The following is a 17,230-nucleotide window of genomic DNA, read 5'->3' as shown; positions in this document are numbered from 1 at the left end:
ACAATAGTTGAAACATGGTGTAAAGCAAGGTTAAAGCAGTACTTCCAATTTTTCTTTGTCAAATCCAAGAGGATGTTCCTAAAACGCTCTTTTCACCGCTTTTCATTGCGGTCACCACTGGGCCCTATCAGTAAGTTCCCTTAGAAACGTATAGTGGCTGCTGTGTCCCGTAAATAGAAACCGCCCCCAGGGAACGGACTGCAACCTCTGTCCGTCGCCAAACAGATGGTGGATGATACACGAAGACTGGGATGTTGAAATGGCTGTCCTCTAATGCAGGGTAGGGTGCTGACTTAATTACATTAACAGATTATTTAGGTTTGTCCCATTTTATACTGCTGGAGTGGGGAGAAAAAATTCTGCATGTTTTTACGTCATTTCCAAGCCCACGTGCAAGGAGAGCCAAGTACAACTTTTGTAATGCTTGAAAGTTCAAAAGACAGAGGTGCTACCTAATGCACGCAACATTTTTTCAGTATATTGCTTCCTTAATTCAATTACAGCTTTTAAACACTCGTCTTAGCTTTTACTTTTACCTCACTTAAAGACATGTTTTTCACATCTCCATTTGAATCTCCCTTCTTACAACCAGAGAAAATCTACACGCTCAAGGTCAACTGAAGTATCTGAACTACAAGAACCAACCTGCTATGGCAAAATTGGGGTTATACTTGAATAATTGATCCATCACAACAGCAACTAAAACAATTACATTTCAGCCCTGTGAATCCCTGCTTCTTAAATAGGTTTATGATGTTTTCAATTAAACAGGCAACAATTAACTAGGGCGCTATCTAGTTTTAAAATAGGTATTCTTAAATCATTGAAGAATCAGTATTCTTGCACTGGGCAATAATGCAGTCAGTAATTGATTAGCTATTTCATTTACAGCTCTGGAAGGTTTCAAATCAGGGTTTGGACAAGGAGGCAATATGACCCAAAGACAACAAGGAGGGTGAAAGTACTTTTGATGGGGTTTTTTTTATGTTTCTTTGCACCTGCTAATACGCAAATCTTACCCGAGTATGTCAGAAATGGCAGATACACGAGGTTTGCTGCAGCTCCTTATAAACATACTTGAAACATCTGTATCCTCCTGGTCCTTCTCTTTGCTTAATAGATTTCATTAAATGAACTATTGAAAATGACTGAAAACAAGTACAGACAAATGCAATGCAGAACTTTAAACCCCCCCAGACAAACCAGCACAAACTTAGCTCCGACTGGACAGACGGCACTTTTCTGGGAATTGCAATTGTGCTCTGTAAAAACCTTGCAACAACCCCAGGTAAGCCATGTAAGGATGTTTTCTTCTGAGAGCGTTCTGAAATTTAGATTTCATACCCAAGGTCAGAATTGTACCAGGTTACCTGCAATATGAGAACCCGGTGAAAATAAAGAATACCAACTGCTTTTCTGAAATACTTGTTTTGCTTTGTTTTCTAGTCTTTGTTTTTCTGTTTAACCCAAACATGCTCGGCGCAGCATGTAGTTCAGGGGTGGACGTGCACGGAAAAAAATAGCAATAAATACCTTAAGATCTTTATTGGGCTTTGGCCTAGGAACTAAACAAGCATCACCTACAAATACACCACTTCTCATTAATACCGAGACATGGAGATCCAGCTTGAAGTACTGCGGCAGCACTTTCCGTGCATGACGTCGACATCAGCGCGAGGGGCAGCCAGTCTACGACCGTACCTTTGCAAGTGCGGCATCCACGCCATTGCTTTATCTCATCATTGCAATGCTTCATTGTTGCACCAGGCATTTTTAAGAAGCTGAGTGAATTTGCTGCCTCTGCTGGACTTCCAACTGGCCCAAGAATAAAAGAGCAAGATTGAGCCGAGACCCTGAACTTTGTATCACTGCTAGACCGGTCTTTAAAAACTGCTGACATTGCATTACAAATCTGAGCCAGGCTTCATAAATTTAACATAAAACACTTGCCATTAGTGATATTTTGAGTTCCAAAGTCAATGGAAGGCGAAGGTGTTCACTTTGCCACATGTCAGTACACCAGAATACTGCAGCACTTCAAACGAGCTACATCAAAATTCTTGTTTTATTTAGCAGTCAGATAAATCAAAGGAGATCACCTAATGCATCATCTACTAGATAAATTAAAAAAACCCACACCTTTATTTGTTTTTATTAAGGCCTTTAAGAACTATGCAAAAAAGTGTCCTATAATGATTTACAAAACAGAAGAAATTTGCCAGATATACAGATATTTAAGATTTTGATGGTAACATTTGAAAGATACATATTTACAATGTCAATTATGAATAACCTGCTCAAGTATTTATAACACAAAGGGCTTCTTGCAAAGAACATCTAACATATGCAGCCTCTTCCATACGTAAAACAAAGAAAAAAAATATATCTTGATGAAATAACACAAATGTAAAAATTGTATTTTCAAATCAAGTGCTTTGGGCGGAAAAAAATATGCGGAAAGCTCTTCCTTATTTTAAATGAATATGGTATTTTAGCGTTAAGGAAGCTCTCAATATCGTTGTCAGTTCTAAGCGTTAGATGCTACAAAACCAACCAACAATGCTGTTTGTTACGTCAAATAACATTCAAAGCACATTCCATAGTGTTTTAAACAATTTGTATTGTCTCAGAAAATACCCCCTATTGCTAAATAATTTGCTACAGTGACAAACCTGAGTTGCTGCAGTAATCTCAAATCATCTATTAAAGAACTTGCTAGTACATATGTACTAGCAGAAATATGTATTACCGTAACTGTGAGTGAAATATTCTTTTGCACTTTATAGGTGCAAGCTCCTTTCCTAATTTTCAGCACTTACAGTTTGCTAAATTTGTTTTAGGGCAATTTAAACAAGTGTTTTCAGAGGTCCCTGAGGTTGCAGAAATAACCAAACTACTTAACTAGGTGCTTAAACAGGGAAATTGGTACTTAATTCGAGGCAACCAAGGTTAAATAGTTTTAATGGCAATGAAAAATTAAAAGCCGCTAACGGAAAGACAGTTACTTTCTCTTTTTTGTCATACATGTATTAGGGACTACAGTGCAGCTACTCACTGGAGCTAGGGCATCAGAACATAAACCCAACTCAAAATGAGACTGTAGTAAATAAATAATTCTGCCTGTCATCCAACAATTAACAAGAATTCTTATTCCTGTTCCCCACAAGATGTTTGCTGTGGCTTTTTTTATTTATGTTTGTCAAAATATGCCAGTATGAAATATTGAAGAAGCACTTATTAAGGTGACCAAAGGACAGTTACTGCTGTACAGTTACACTAGTTCTCACTGCGGGACTGGCTGCTGCCCGTTCTCTTTCTTTAGCAATTTCCATCTCTATTTTGGCTTTGATTTTATTCCAATCAACTTCCAGCTGTAAGAACAGAAAAGCAAGTATGCAGAGATCAACTAACATTGTAGAGAGAGGTCAAACAGATTCACTAACAGGATAATTTGAAGTTACAATTACAAAGTGATCATATCAATCATTATATAGTTCTTGAGGTATAAGTGAACAACTTATACTAATGGAAGGTATGAAGGCACAGCTGGGTTCTAACAAACTGAGCTTTCCACCTTTAAGATAAAACCAGCTTGGATATATTTTAACAAATACTAAGACATCTCATTGTGTCTGGCAAAAAAACCCCAAACATTAAAACACAAAAATAACTTGGATCAACTTGCATCTAATTTAAATGTACTGACATCTGTGTCCTATTACTGAGAATATAGCCCTTTATCAATAATACATGCAGTGATGTCTTTTGACTGCACCTAAAGTCCACCAAGTAAACTGATCGCATATTACACTAGTTATCTGATGCAACAGAAATCAGTTTTCTGCTTGAAATTTATCTTATACATCAGTAACTATTTTAGCTTTATCTTGGCATTTCTCCAGCTGCACAGAATCATCACCTTCTGGCTATATTCTATTTCAGTGAAACTTCAGACAATAGATATAGTACAATATCCATGGTACAGCGGGGTGCAACAGTTGTCTGTCATTCCAAAAATGCCCGACAAGAAAGAATGGATCACGGTGCATTTCGTGACTATAAAAACATGTCCAAAAACTGGGCAAAAATGTAATTGCGAAGTTCAGTTTCATTGCTGGAGATACTAAGACTGTCAAAAATGGGATGGGGAAAAAAAAAAATCTCAACTGCTGCACAGGGAATTTTCAGAGTAGCTGTTATTCTGTTAACTACGTCATGAAATAACACGGAAGATTCGCTGTGAGGGAAGATGTAACTGCAATACCCACATTCTCATGTGAAAAGGTTAATCCCTCAATTCAGGATGCATTTACTGGGTCCAGGTGCTTTGGATCTGATGACTGAAATCTTTATGGAGCTCTAAGAAAGAATGTGTTTGCTTTAACAGATGTCACACAGATGCTAAACACACCACATCTAGGGCTAGTTCTGCCATCTAGCCCAGAGAGCTACTTGCCAGTGAAGCCAACAACCCTTGCCAGTGACACCTAGTAACTGCCAAGATATGGATTCTCAGTATACATATTAGGTTCATAATACCTTATATATAAAGATGTGAGATATAACAACTAAGCACATTGTTTAGATTCCATATCTGATTGCAGATCAGTGCTCTCAAGCTGCAGTTACAGAAAAGAGGTAAAAAACTCCTTACTTAAGCCTGAAGGAGCTTTAGGTGGTGAGAGGGAACCTGAGACCCTTTTTTTCCCCCCCCCCCGAGAAGGAATAGCAGCACAAAATCTTGCTTTTCTTTTCAATGCACTTAACATTGCCTTCTAACTTTGCTATGTGAGCCTGACAGGCTGCATTAAGAATTTAGCTACCACTGTACCCAAGAGCTTAAAAATCCACTTCATTAAGTAGGTTCCCTCCTGGTTTCAGATCCAGCAGACAAGACCTCCAGAACATGGATGCAGAAAAGGACTTCTTTACTCCAGGAACCTCCTGCAGTCTGAGACCCAAATTTCAAGACAGAGTGCAAGGTGAAATAGGCTCTACTTGCATCACTCTGCTCGCATCTTGTCACTGACAAGGTGTTATTGCTTGGGAACCCTTCCAGAAACTACAGCTTTCTTGACCAATTAAAGACAAGACAGCATTATCTAAAAAGTCTCTTTCGGAAGCATCAGGGGATTAACACAATTTTTGCTCAATAATGGATTTAAAGCATGTGGAAGACATACTTCCAGCATAGCAGCCGAAATTGCTGCATGATAAGAGTGCTTGGAATCTGTTCTGTTATTTTTCTGTATTTTCTAGGTAAAGTACTGCAGAGTGGTTCATTGCGGGGCTCGATATTGTGCAGACTTTTATTCTTGTTTAAGGAAATGAAACATCCGCAGAGATGCTAAAAGCTAATGCCTTAAATTAGAAATTGAGCTTTATTGGAAGTGTAATGGGCACTGTCCAATGAAAGGATCTGAGCTAGCAGCTCAGATGTATTTCCTGATCCATCATCTACAGAGGATGAAAGGATCTGAGTCAAAGTACACGTCTCTTTTCATAGTTTCACCCTCAGAATGCTTAGGAACAGTGAGGGGAAGAACAGGAAGGACATAAGGGCTGCTCAATGAAATTACTATCTAAGGTGCACATGTGGGTGCCTCTCGTAAAGGAAATGCACAGTAATCCTCCAGTGGAAGCTAAAATACTTCTCGGTTATCAATTTTAAGACTCGTCCACAGTCTTTAAGATCTGTGAAATGCTAATAAATTGAAATGACCTACTGATGATGAAGATGGTTTCCAAAGGTTTGATGAAATTGTTATTTAGTATTTATCATATTTGGCAGAACAGTTCATAGTTCACTCCTAATATGTTTCTGGATACCTTCAAAGTTTGTTATTGTTGCTAGCCATAAAATTACATAAAAAATGTTGAAGACATTTAAGAGGTACACATTCAACCATACTGAGGTCCAGCTCCCTGTTTATAGAAAACAACTGTGCCTTCATTTGTATAATCCTTGCCAGATACTAAACATACACATTCTGTATCTGTGCCTTCAAATAAAACACATGCACAACTATTACTAGCCAAGTAACCACACATGAAGCTATGAACTTGTACTCAGATGTAAAAATCTTAAGACTTGTGTCCACATTTGAACCAAAGAATGAAAACATAAGAGCAATTTCCCTCCACCCTCCCAAACTGGCTACAAAAAGCAGGCTGACCTAAAGCTGTAGAAGTAATTCTGAGGAATACTTACACCTTCTGCATATTGCAAAAATCTTTTGTTTGTTTCTTTTTTACCAAAGTCCTCTAGGAACTTCTGTCGATAAGCCAGGACTGTGTCAACATGTGTCTTGTGCTTTACTGCTAGTTCTAGGGCCCTGGAATAAAACAGAAATGGGCTTGTCAGGCTATATAAATGCTCTGGCACAACTACAATCACCATGGTTTTGCAAAACGATACGCTGAAAAGCGTCGGGGCTGCAGGCAAAGATTCCTAATCTATAGTGCCAAGCAGTTTTACATTAGTATCAGTCACAGGAGGTTAAAAGTAGCTAACAAAGGAGACTGTCCACTTTGCGATGCATGCTATGAAAAATATCCAACAATTATTTCTGTTGACAACCTCACCACATCACTGGAGTTTGACAATAGGAGTATTTTTATTTCAAGGAAATAAAAGAGACTGTTTAGAGTTTAGCACTGTCAATATAAAGGGGCAAATAATTTTTAATAACTTTATTACAGTCAGGAATTGCTTCTGAACAGTGCCATAATACGTATTTATGACGTATGCTACACAGCATTTATGAATATTCTATAGGCAGGAAAGATTAGTCACTGGATTGGCATAATTGATTACTCTTACATCTGTTTTCTTCTCAATGGCATAAAGAATACTTATGTTTGATAGACACAGGTTTTAGATGATACATATTACGCAACATAATAAAACCCACAGATACGTGGGGGAAAAAACAACTTTTTGCCCACAGCAATATGAATATAATAGCAGAGAAATTAGTAGTAAATGGCCTCAAGATTCTGTTAGAAAACGTGGGTTTTTGTTTAAAGGAGAAATTCCTACTTTGTTTTCTCAGGCCTAATTCATATTTCATCCACCTACACAGTGCTGGGAGTCTGAATAGCCACATATCTATTTTTAGCAACAAGACATTTCAAAACAGCCTTAATTCTTTGAAGGTCACACAGAGTTTGAGGTATCGCTACGGTCTTTTTTGTGTCAACAACAATGAAAAAGCAAACGTTATTTAAAAATACTTCCAAGCATGTTTTGGAATTTATCGCAGAATACTTCTATCTTCTAAATATGACAGAAAAGAAAGTTATTTCTTTGGTTATTGTCAGGATGTGATTTACGTCATCTTTTTACAGCTCTGGGGAATTACAGATAGGAAATTAGTCAGCTAAGTATCTGCAATAAAACAACCGATTTAAATAATTTACAGGTTACCTCAGTAGAACTGCTTATAAACATATTGTGTTTGAAGAAATACTACCTATCCCAATTGTAAAGATTAATGTTGACTTGAATAGCTTGATAAATAAGGCCTGTTTGAAGCAGCAGGGTTTCAGCTTCTTGGGTGTTTCCACTGAACAGCAGTATATGAGCCATCCTTGACTCTTTTGATGGAAGATCTTTGATGGAATTGATATACTGAACTTTATCGATCTGTTAACAAGATGTACAACAGTTTAATAAGGGAAATTCGTTAATAAAATTAGTCTTGCAACAATTTAACTGGAAAAAAAAACCTCAATTTTCTTACCTCACCAATTGCTGCATAGGCGATTTCTGCTGTAGCCATGTCTTTGTTGGCAACCGCCATAGCAGCTAAACATGCCCACATAGTTTGATCCTGAAATTTAGAAACAAATGCAACTCCTAAAACTTCAAATAGTCATTATTATACGAAAAATTAGTTCTCAAAAGGAAGTATTCTCAAAGCCCTGAAAATAGTGTATAACAACACAGCATTGCTCAGCATGCTATTTATGGCACCGTGGTCTAAGTCTCTTATTAGAAGTCACTACTCAATTATTTCTCAGAACTCCTTCATTATAAAAATGTTGATGTGATCAGCTGAGACTGACAGTGTGGCTGAATAAATCATTAGTTTTCAGCATCTCAGCCAGTAATGAGCTAATCGAAAGCTAATCACTTTACAACCTCATCATCAGTGTCCCTGTCACTAGTTGTGGAACTATGCTGGAAACCAAAGCACTGGTTGTAGTTAAAATAATTTTTTTAACCTGGCTAATCTCAGCCAGGCTTCACAAATTACTGTACTGGAACCATGATGCTGACAATAACTGTACATCTATCATAAACATATTACGAATGAAAGAGAAAGGGAAAAACCCCACTAACTCAGAAAAAAACATTTAGAAAAATCCTGATGTTTTACCACAGCTGAAAACTCTAGTTCAGACAGGAACAATGTAATTCTGGATGCACTTGTTAGTCCACCTGCACTCTAGGGATTAAGTGGGTTTTAGTATTTTTAAAAATATGTGCAATAACAAATTTGAAAATACTTTGCAATGTGAATAGGTTTTTAGAAGCAGCATAGGGTTACTATTGATTTAAACCAGAATAAACAGCTACGCTGAATATGCTCTAAACATGTTCCCATGCCCTGTCTTACAATTGCTTTTGTATGAAACGAAACAGTAATTTAGCCTAAGGCTATGGTTTCACTATCACCATCTCTACACCTGGCCACGTGCTCCTACTCTTTAACATGATTCAGGGCAAGATAAACCTTCCTGCTGGTGGCCCATAATGTGGGAGAATTGAAGTTGTTCAGAGAATTGAACACTCATAAAAATCTTCCCACTTCCCTATTACCCAGAAAGTTAGGTGATGACATGCTGAAAGCTCAGCCTGATATTATCCAAGAGACCAAATTTCTAGTTTTTCACCTATAGGTCTTACTGTTCTCTCTTTCATCAGAACGATGGTCCGTTTTGTTACCACTGATTGGAAGCACTTTGAACTGACTACCTGTGTTGCCAACATCACAAAAAATAGCCCTGGATGGCCATGAAGAGTTTAGGAATCATGAAAGATAAATAAAGTACTCGAGGCAAGACCAGCTGCGATGGCTCTGTTTACCCTGGTGTAAGGGGGTTCCAGGTCATCTCTCAGCCCAAACACGAACTGTCAAATAGAAAGGAGATTCACACCATCTCGTTTAGCCCAGTTTAGATTACCTTACATCAAAGACAAAAACTTTCTTTTTTAAAGAAGTCTTCAAAGGCTGAGACCTAAGTACCTAACTTAGATGCTTAAAACCAGATGATGTGAATACTCTTCACATTGAAAATGAAGATTTTGTTACAGTTTTTCCTGAGAGAAAGGCATTCCTCACTTGTTGACAGATACAGACTAATGAGGAAAGCCTCATAAAAAAAGGACAGTGGCAAAACATGATACCTAGATTGGGATTTCATAAAAATACCACCAAAAATTTTAAACATTTTTCATTTTAAGTATGATTGAACTCACTGGATGGCTACCCATAAGAATGAACAGGATGCATAAAAAGTTTGGAAAAAAAAATCCTTGAATTAAAAAACCTTCACATTAATCAGAAAGAAACAGTATTATGAATATTACCATCTGACACAGATGTTTTATTTTGAAAGGTGATACACTTAGATTACTCAAAAGTGAACATAGTACTCTATTTGAAGTTTGAAACCCCAGTTCCCACTGCCAAGCACTGGGGAAAAAAGCCTTCTATTAGAGGGGTAACACCTGAAATAAAAATCATTATACAAGCCAAATTACCTGGATGTGTATTGATTTAATAATGCAAATACAAAGATACTTTAAATACACATTTAAGGTCATGATAAACTTAGGAAAGTGCTAAACTCTCTTCTAGGAGTAAATGGGGGAAAGGAAGCAGGGTTTAGGGGGTTTTTGGTTGTCTGTTTTTAAAACTTCCAGACTCACCTCATCTGTTGCTGTTGTCTAAATACATACAAAAGAAAGCAAAGGGAAAAAAAACACAAACAAAAAACAAAAACAGGTGAAATAAAATGTGAAAAAATAATAGCCAACTGTTTGTGGAGATAAAGATCATTTTTAATCAGTTCATATTAAGGCCTAGTCCTGAAAACTTATGCTTATTACTAAATTCTATGAGTACCTGTGTTCAATCCATCTGGACTTTGGTGTAAATAAAAAGAAGATTGTTTATTATGTATAATTAAAATTATGACATTATGTATATTATGTAATTATGAAAAATGTATATTTTTTCATGACCAGCCTAAAAATAATCAGCAACAAAGCAGAAGAATGGCAACAAGATGTAACACCCGATGCACAATTAAAGTAATACTTGAAAACACAAATATGACAGTGAAGCTGTATCTGAACATTCCCAATCATTAGCATTTACCTTGACAAAGCGACACAATCTGACAGCATCTTCCCATTTAGAACTGCTAACATATTCATGAAGAATCGCAGGATAAGGTGAAATATTAAGGTGAATAAGTGAACCATCTGCTCTTCTAATTGTTATTTGATTTCCTACAAAATGTACAATCTGGGGGTTTTTGCTAAATTCGCTGGGTAGAGAAAGAAAGGTAAGTTAATATTAATTTCTTTCTTACCAAAAAGAACTTTAGGAATTTAAAGAAATCTTTGTTTCAAAATTACAACATGATTATACTTCATTTTCAGAGCATATAAAAATCTAAGCTAGTTATTCAACAGTTACATCCAACAGGTAGTTGTAATGTTCTCTAAAAATAAAATGATGTTATGCACATTCATTGGCTGTAAGGCAAATGCAAACTGGGTATTTGTGCAAAAATTTTCAAATACACTTTTTAGTAAAAAATATTTGAGCTCCCATAACTCTTAGAATTAAATAATGAATTCAGGTAGTCTTTATGAAGAATTTCATATCACAAAATATTAAAGTACTTATGAATAAAGTAAATATTTAAGCTAATACGTAAAGCAAACATGCCGAGCTAGAAATATTATTATCGGTGACTTTTTATCTTGACACTTTTAATTTCCAACAGATACTTTAAACAGATTTTCTTTTTTGTTTGGGTTTTGGTTTTTGTTTGTTTTGGTTTGTGGTTTTTTTGTTTGTTTGTTTTTTTATTTTATGAACAACTAAGGCAATATTTCACAAGATACGATGAACATTTTGCTTTTGCATCAAGATGCTATTCTACTTTTAAACTGCACATTGTCATTTTAACTCCGAACTTGATGATATACCTTATAAAACACTTCTTCACTTCCTCATTTCCTAATCAAGAAGTAGTAACATGAAAAAAAAAAAAAAATTAAAAGTTGCAACCCTGGTTTCTACTTCACCTGGTAAAATTCACATAATTCTTTAAGGAATGAGTGAACTGGTTAAAATACATCATAATACTACTATTTTGGGTAAAAAGGATATATTACCTTGCATCTTTTTCATACACAGTTTTTGGCAAAAGATCTTTATCTACATAGACTGTGTTGGGGTAGTACCAGACTGTAAAACGGGTATCTTGAATCCCACAAAGAATGTTAGATGTGTCATTCCAAGCCAAAGTTTGAACCATTGTCCCTTAATTTAAAGATAACAGAATAATATGAAATTCCACAAGAAACTTCAAAATAAAGGTACACTTCTCAAATTGTAGTAAAAGGGTAATTATTAGTCATTCTTAGTTCCTTTCATGGGGACTGGTTTTAACCCCTTAGTTTGTAAGGTAACATCTCACAAACTTTCAGCCAAATTAAGTTTTCTCTTTCTGAAAGTAAGTTCTTTTCAGAATAATGTTTTTTGGACTTAATTTTGAGACTGGAGATCAAAATTAACACAACGGTCAGACTGCACCTTCGTACTTACTGGATCATGCATCTGTCTACAGCATTTAATTAAAAACATTCTGATCTTAAGAATTTGCATTTGCAAGAAGATCTGAAAGATTCTGTATTGCGTAATTCTGAGGAATACATCCTTCTCTTAGCCGCTTGCTCCTGAATTAATTTAACAAGTGCTTAAATGTTAACAACTGCTTAACATGTAACTGTTATCACACATAAATACTGAAAATTTTTAGATTAAATGTACTAAAATTGTTTCTACCACTACCTTAGGAAAGCCACAGGACTATTTCTAATGTGTTTTCAAGACCAATTTCACTATTAATTAAAAAGCAAAATTTTGTCTCTTGTACTAGATAAAAGTCAATTTGCCTGCTAGCATGTAGTTAAAAGTTATTTTAATTTTTTCTTACCTATTTTGACAATCTTCTGTTCTTTTCCAAACCGTTTAACTGAAGTAATGTAAAGATCTCTGTTCTTATCAATAAAAGCTATTTTTCTTTCACTTGTAAGTCCTTTTTGGTCCAAAGCAATCTCCACAATTTCTGTCTGAAAAGGAAAAAGAAAATATCTGATTTTTATTTTGGAGATTCATATCACAGAAAGCACGTGATATTCAAACAAATCAATGCTTTACTAAAAATAAGGCACAAAACTCTTGAAAAACTGGATTGTGAAGACACTTTATGTATGTCTTCTCTGTTGAATGAAGCAGTATATAAATTAAATTTCATGCAGATTAAAACAAAACTGCAACAGAGAAGAGTTAGCAAATTCGGAATTTACAACAAACTACAGAAATAGAAGTCTCAGTCTCAAAGCAAAGCTGCCTAAAAGATGAATCTTTATTCCTCTCTCCAAAGAAGCTGCCTAATTTTGCTTTTTTTGTATACCAGAAGAGTGAAGTAAATGCAGTTCAGGCAATCATTTTTGAAGTAAAAGCAGTAAAAGCTCAGACTGAAGACAGACAACTTCTCACTGAAGTTCTTCTCACTGTTCTTTTCTTCAGTGTCAACAACAGGTTGGCACTAATAGAAGTTGCTTTGGAGTACATGCAAAGGAAACTCAGTTGATCCGTTTTACTGCGTAACAAAACTATTCACCTGTAGTTTCAAGATCTTACGTGCATGGGAAACACACGCCAGGAACTGAACACAACCTATAGCATATCCCTTTGTGCATCGACGCTGCAAAAAGAATCTGATTTGTTATTTTCTAAGAGTCAGCTAGAGTTGTGAAGCTCCTCTCCATTAAGGTTGTAAATCTTCCATAGGTTATTAGACCATTGTTGAGGAAACCTGTTATGGATTCTTAATTTCAAAGTATAAGAAAAGAGAGACAATATATCCTTCACCTTACCTTATGGGTTAGAGGCCTTCCATCACCCAATGGCTTTCCAGATAAAGCTTCAAATATGTAGATAACTGAAGAGAAAAAAAAATTGGTTTGTTAGTTAAACGCAACAGTTCTTCACAGACTTTTCAAGCAGTTCCATTCAGAGTATAATTTACTGCAAGTGGATACTTATTACTGTGTGCTAGATTTACCAGTGACTTTCACACGCTGGTGAAAAAGAATCTTACAGTTGGGAAAAATGTAACCGTCAGTCTGTTGAGACTAGGAAGAGTCTCATTTTGCAATTGGAGTAATCTCTGAAAATTCTCAAGTATCATTATTTTCCGAGCATTGACAGCCATTGAAACATGGTATTATGGACTGATACAGGATTGAGAAAACTAATGTTTTAATTCCTATCACAGCTCAAATGGTTATTTACAGAAATGACCCCGAGTTCTTTCTGATGCAAGTCTGCAGCACGCTGCATTCTGAATAAATTAATGTTTACCAAGACTATTTGATAGATTTACTCAATCTTAACCCACAGTTTTAATGAATATGAAGGTTTAGGAAATGATACCATTGACTGAAGTATTTTCCTAAAGAATTATTATCAGATATATAGAAAGCTGTCCTTTGAACTATTGGCTAAAACATTCTTCAGAAACATTCTCTATTTTCTTAATAATCTGCTCTATTTGAATTATTCATACAGTGGTCCCTAGGCATATTTTCTTCCAGAACAATTCAGGGTTTCTGCTTGTCATGATAATACAGTTAATGATAATACATTAATAACTGGCTTTATCCAGTATCTGCTTTATACAGATATACTTGAATTTTATATATAATTCTTGCAATCTTTACCAAAAGTCTGTTCCACTCTCTCCCTGTCTCGCCGTCAAAAAACCAGAAGACAACAAAAAACACCTCCAAAAACCCCCCACCTACATCATCTGTATTTCTGGGACATTCAGTGAAGACTCAAATTTGCAACTTGGCTAAAAATAGTTTCTTTTGCTTTCTTTCTGTCTCTCTCTCTCTATATACACGTGTGTGATGCACACACATCCATGCGTGTTCAAAACCTATTCATATATACTTCATATCTAGCCCGTGAATGTACACACGAATTCAGACAGATGTAGGTAGAGTACTCAAACCTAGAAAAAACAGTAACATTTTAAAGAACACCAGCTGTAATTTAAAGCACGTGGTTGCGTGTTAGTTCACGGAAAACACAGATGTGACAGGAACATTTCGGATGCTCAGTAACACATCCCACCTGCGGTTTCAACACGTTACCTGTAGGTACACAATGTAAGACGAACATACACGTTCACTCCAAAGGATGGCGATGTTCACATGTTAATCCTGCTGTGCATGTCCCACTACGACACGGGATGTTGGTTTGAGGTCAATGGTTATACAGGCAGAATTAAAAAAACCCCCAGCAACTTGTAAGAGCAGGTGTTCAGAAAGCACTGGTTGAGTATGCAGAGGAGGAAAAGAAAAGGTTTTGCACGAGTTGCTCTTGGCAGCTGGCTAAATATACAAAAGAAAACCAGTTGTTCCTGAGAAGTACTATTTTTCTCACTTTTATGCATGGCTCCCTGCATGAAATTTATTTTCATCTAGCTATACAAGCCAATTTTACTGCTATTATGCTAGCTCTAGGAAGTGAGACTAAGAGAGTTTTAAAGATGACCACTGTACCTAATTAACAAGTAAAATTGGTTAACTTTTCATTAATCTGCAATGCATATCAAGGTATTTCAGAAAATAAGTTTGGGCTTGTTTTGGTTGTTGGTTTTTGCCCCTTATCGGGAAAAACTCCACATCACTTGACAATCATTTAGAACCTAAAGTATATCTTTTTTTAATCTGCATAAATTAAAAATAGAAACAAAGGGCATTCTCTCACTTTGAGCATCCTGAGAAAGAGAACAGCTACTGCGTGTCTTTTAACACACGTGTTCTATTATCACAGAATAACTGCTCCTAGGGTCAGCAGTTCCCTTTTGAGAATAGGCTCACCTCCCTCTTCCAGCTTCGTTAGAGACTGAGGAAGGGCTGTGAGCACAGAGGTACCAACCTTTTTTCTAGATTACTGAAAGAGGAAGAATATCCAAGGAACAACGCTGAGGTACAGCAAGTCGTATCTCTCTCTGTTTCAGATTAAGTTAGCTTGTAGAGCGCGCCGTGCTACGACGTGCAAACTGCTTGTATCAAACGGAGCTATCGTAGGTATTTCTATAATGCAGTGTATTATGAAAAACAGACCTGCCCTCAAAATAGGGCAAAGAAAAAACCAAACGCTTCTGCTGGGATGAGTTGAGAAGAATAAACAGACCTAGATAAGCCACAGTTTCCTGTGCCAAGAATCTGTTTTCCAATGCGCTGGCATATTATAAATGCTTTTTTACCACTACTAGTGGGGCTCGTATCTAAAAAAGAAAAAAAAAAACCAACCCCTTCTCATTGCCCTGATGGAAGCTCCTATCAACAGGATCGTTTGGAGAGCTTATCCTGAAAACATAACCAGAAACCCAGCCTCAGCAAATTCCAGTTTTGATGAAGATTAGCCTGCGTGCAGAGCCAGCTGACAAGATTTTCAGGACACTAATAAGAACGGTTGGGAGATGGACGTGCTCTTCAGCCTATTCAGGAAGATGGGCAGGGGAACAGGGCAAGAGAGTGAGTTTACCATCAAAATTTTGAACATGCATGCATATAGACGGTAGTCAATATTCATGGGTGAGTTTTCTGTATCCCCTCAATTTATTTAAAATAATTCTATTGTTTTAATTCTAACTGCATCAAGGTGTCAATATGGCACTAAAGTCTCTGTGTTATACATATTAAGTAATATACAAAATGTACACACACTTGTGTAATATAAACACAGACACACACCCAGAGTAAAAGATCAGAAATAAAATACAATTTTTCAGTTATCCTTTTTTTTGCAAACTACTTGAATAATTTACACTAATATATATTTTTGCTGATTAAAATCCATTTCAATTATTACACAGCTATTTTAGGTATCTTCAGTGTCTTGGTGCTTGAGGACAATATTTTCTGAAGTAATTTTCCTTAAAAATGAATACACATTACAGTTATACTACTACTCTTAAAAGTAACTATTCAAAATGAAAGAAAGTATTTGTGCTCACACAAAAGATAAGGATGTGCAAGAAAAAAAAGTACATATAAGTTGTACGGAGTAGCAAATACGCTTTGTAACAAGGAAGTGAGAAAAACCTCACCTAATTTTATTTTTGCTTGGGGAGGGATATTTTAAAGGATCATTACAAAGTTTTTTTCCATTCACCAAGGAATTTAAGTTAAGCATATAACCAAGCAGGTTATATGCTGAGAAAACCACTACTACTTTGCTGCAAGACAAAGAATTCTAAAATTCTGAAACTGTTTAAAATCCAATCGATAAGTCTAGGATAACAGAGAGAGTTAACAGCTAAAAATTGAGTTAGTGTCAGCTGGAAGCACGGGCAGGAAGCTTTCGCTGTTTCATACTGCAGTAGGAGCACCTCCCGTGCACAGTTGCTCCCGCTGGTAATCCCCTTACTGGCCATATCGCAGGAGAAATACAGTTACAGAGAGCATGCCAGCCCCGTCTTGTAATATTTGTATGGCCTATAAATGGCACAGTTATGAGGTCAAAAGTCAAAGTGCCATGGGTTTTCCAGCAATGGAAGTGTCTGTCTCCAGCAGACAATTAAAATTTAAATTGTTGCACAGGCAACAAAGGAACAAAGGAAAAATGCTAAACAAAGACAAAAAGATATTCATGTACCACTCATTAATGCAAACATTTATGTGAAGCTCACATGGCCATGTTGCATTTTAGAATTACAGAGCTTTTGATGCCAAAACACAAAATTTAAGAGCATAAAAATCTTCAGGAACACAACACTGAGACAGAACATCACAGCTTTGTAACTAGGGTCATATCAGCTGCATACAAAGCTTACATGCTGTAAAGATACAAACCCAAAAAAACTAAAGCAAAGCACATCTGAGAACTAAAATTAA

The 17,230-nt window shown here is 36.3% G+C and overlaps 1 protein-coding gene across 2 annotated transcripts in view; it reads right to left on the bottom strand.

Moving 5' to 3' along the window:
• Positions 1-3,257: 3,257 nt before the first annotated feature.
• IFT80 (intraflagellar transport 80) overlaps positions 3,258-17,230 on the bottom strand; it is a gene marked incomplete at both ends in the record, with an annotated part of 51,026 nt that continues 37,053 nt past the window's right edge. For both annotated transcript variants that reach the window (XM_082003529.1, XM_082003530.1), the window contains 8 exons: positions 3,258-3,371; positions 6,212-6,335; positions 7,476-7,648; positions 7,746-7,835; positions 10,392-10,563; positions 11,423-11,570; positions 12,247-12,382; positions 13,193-13,257. In XM_082003529.1, the coding sequence (XP_081859655.1) occupies positions 3,258-3,371; positions 6,212-6,335; positions 7,476-7,648; positions 7,746-7,835; positions 10,392-10,563; positions 11,423-11,570; positions 12,247-12,382; positions 13,193-13,257 (1,022 nt within the window). The remainder of the gene's footprint in view (positions 3,372-6,211; positions 6,336-7,475; positions 7,649-7,745; positions 7,836-10,391; positions 10,564-11,422; positions 11,571-12,246; positions 12,383-13,192; positions 13,258-17,230) is intronic.

Source organism: Phaethon aethereus (assembly GCF_964289735.1).
Source record: "Phaethon aethereus genome assembly, chromosome: 9".
Taxonomy (NCBI): Eukaryota; Metazoa; Chordata; class Aves; order Phaethontiformes; family Phaethontidae; genus Phaethon; species Phaethon aethereus.
Note: the sequence above shows the minus strand (reverse complement) of the source record. Positions and strands in the feature narration are given on the sequence as shown.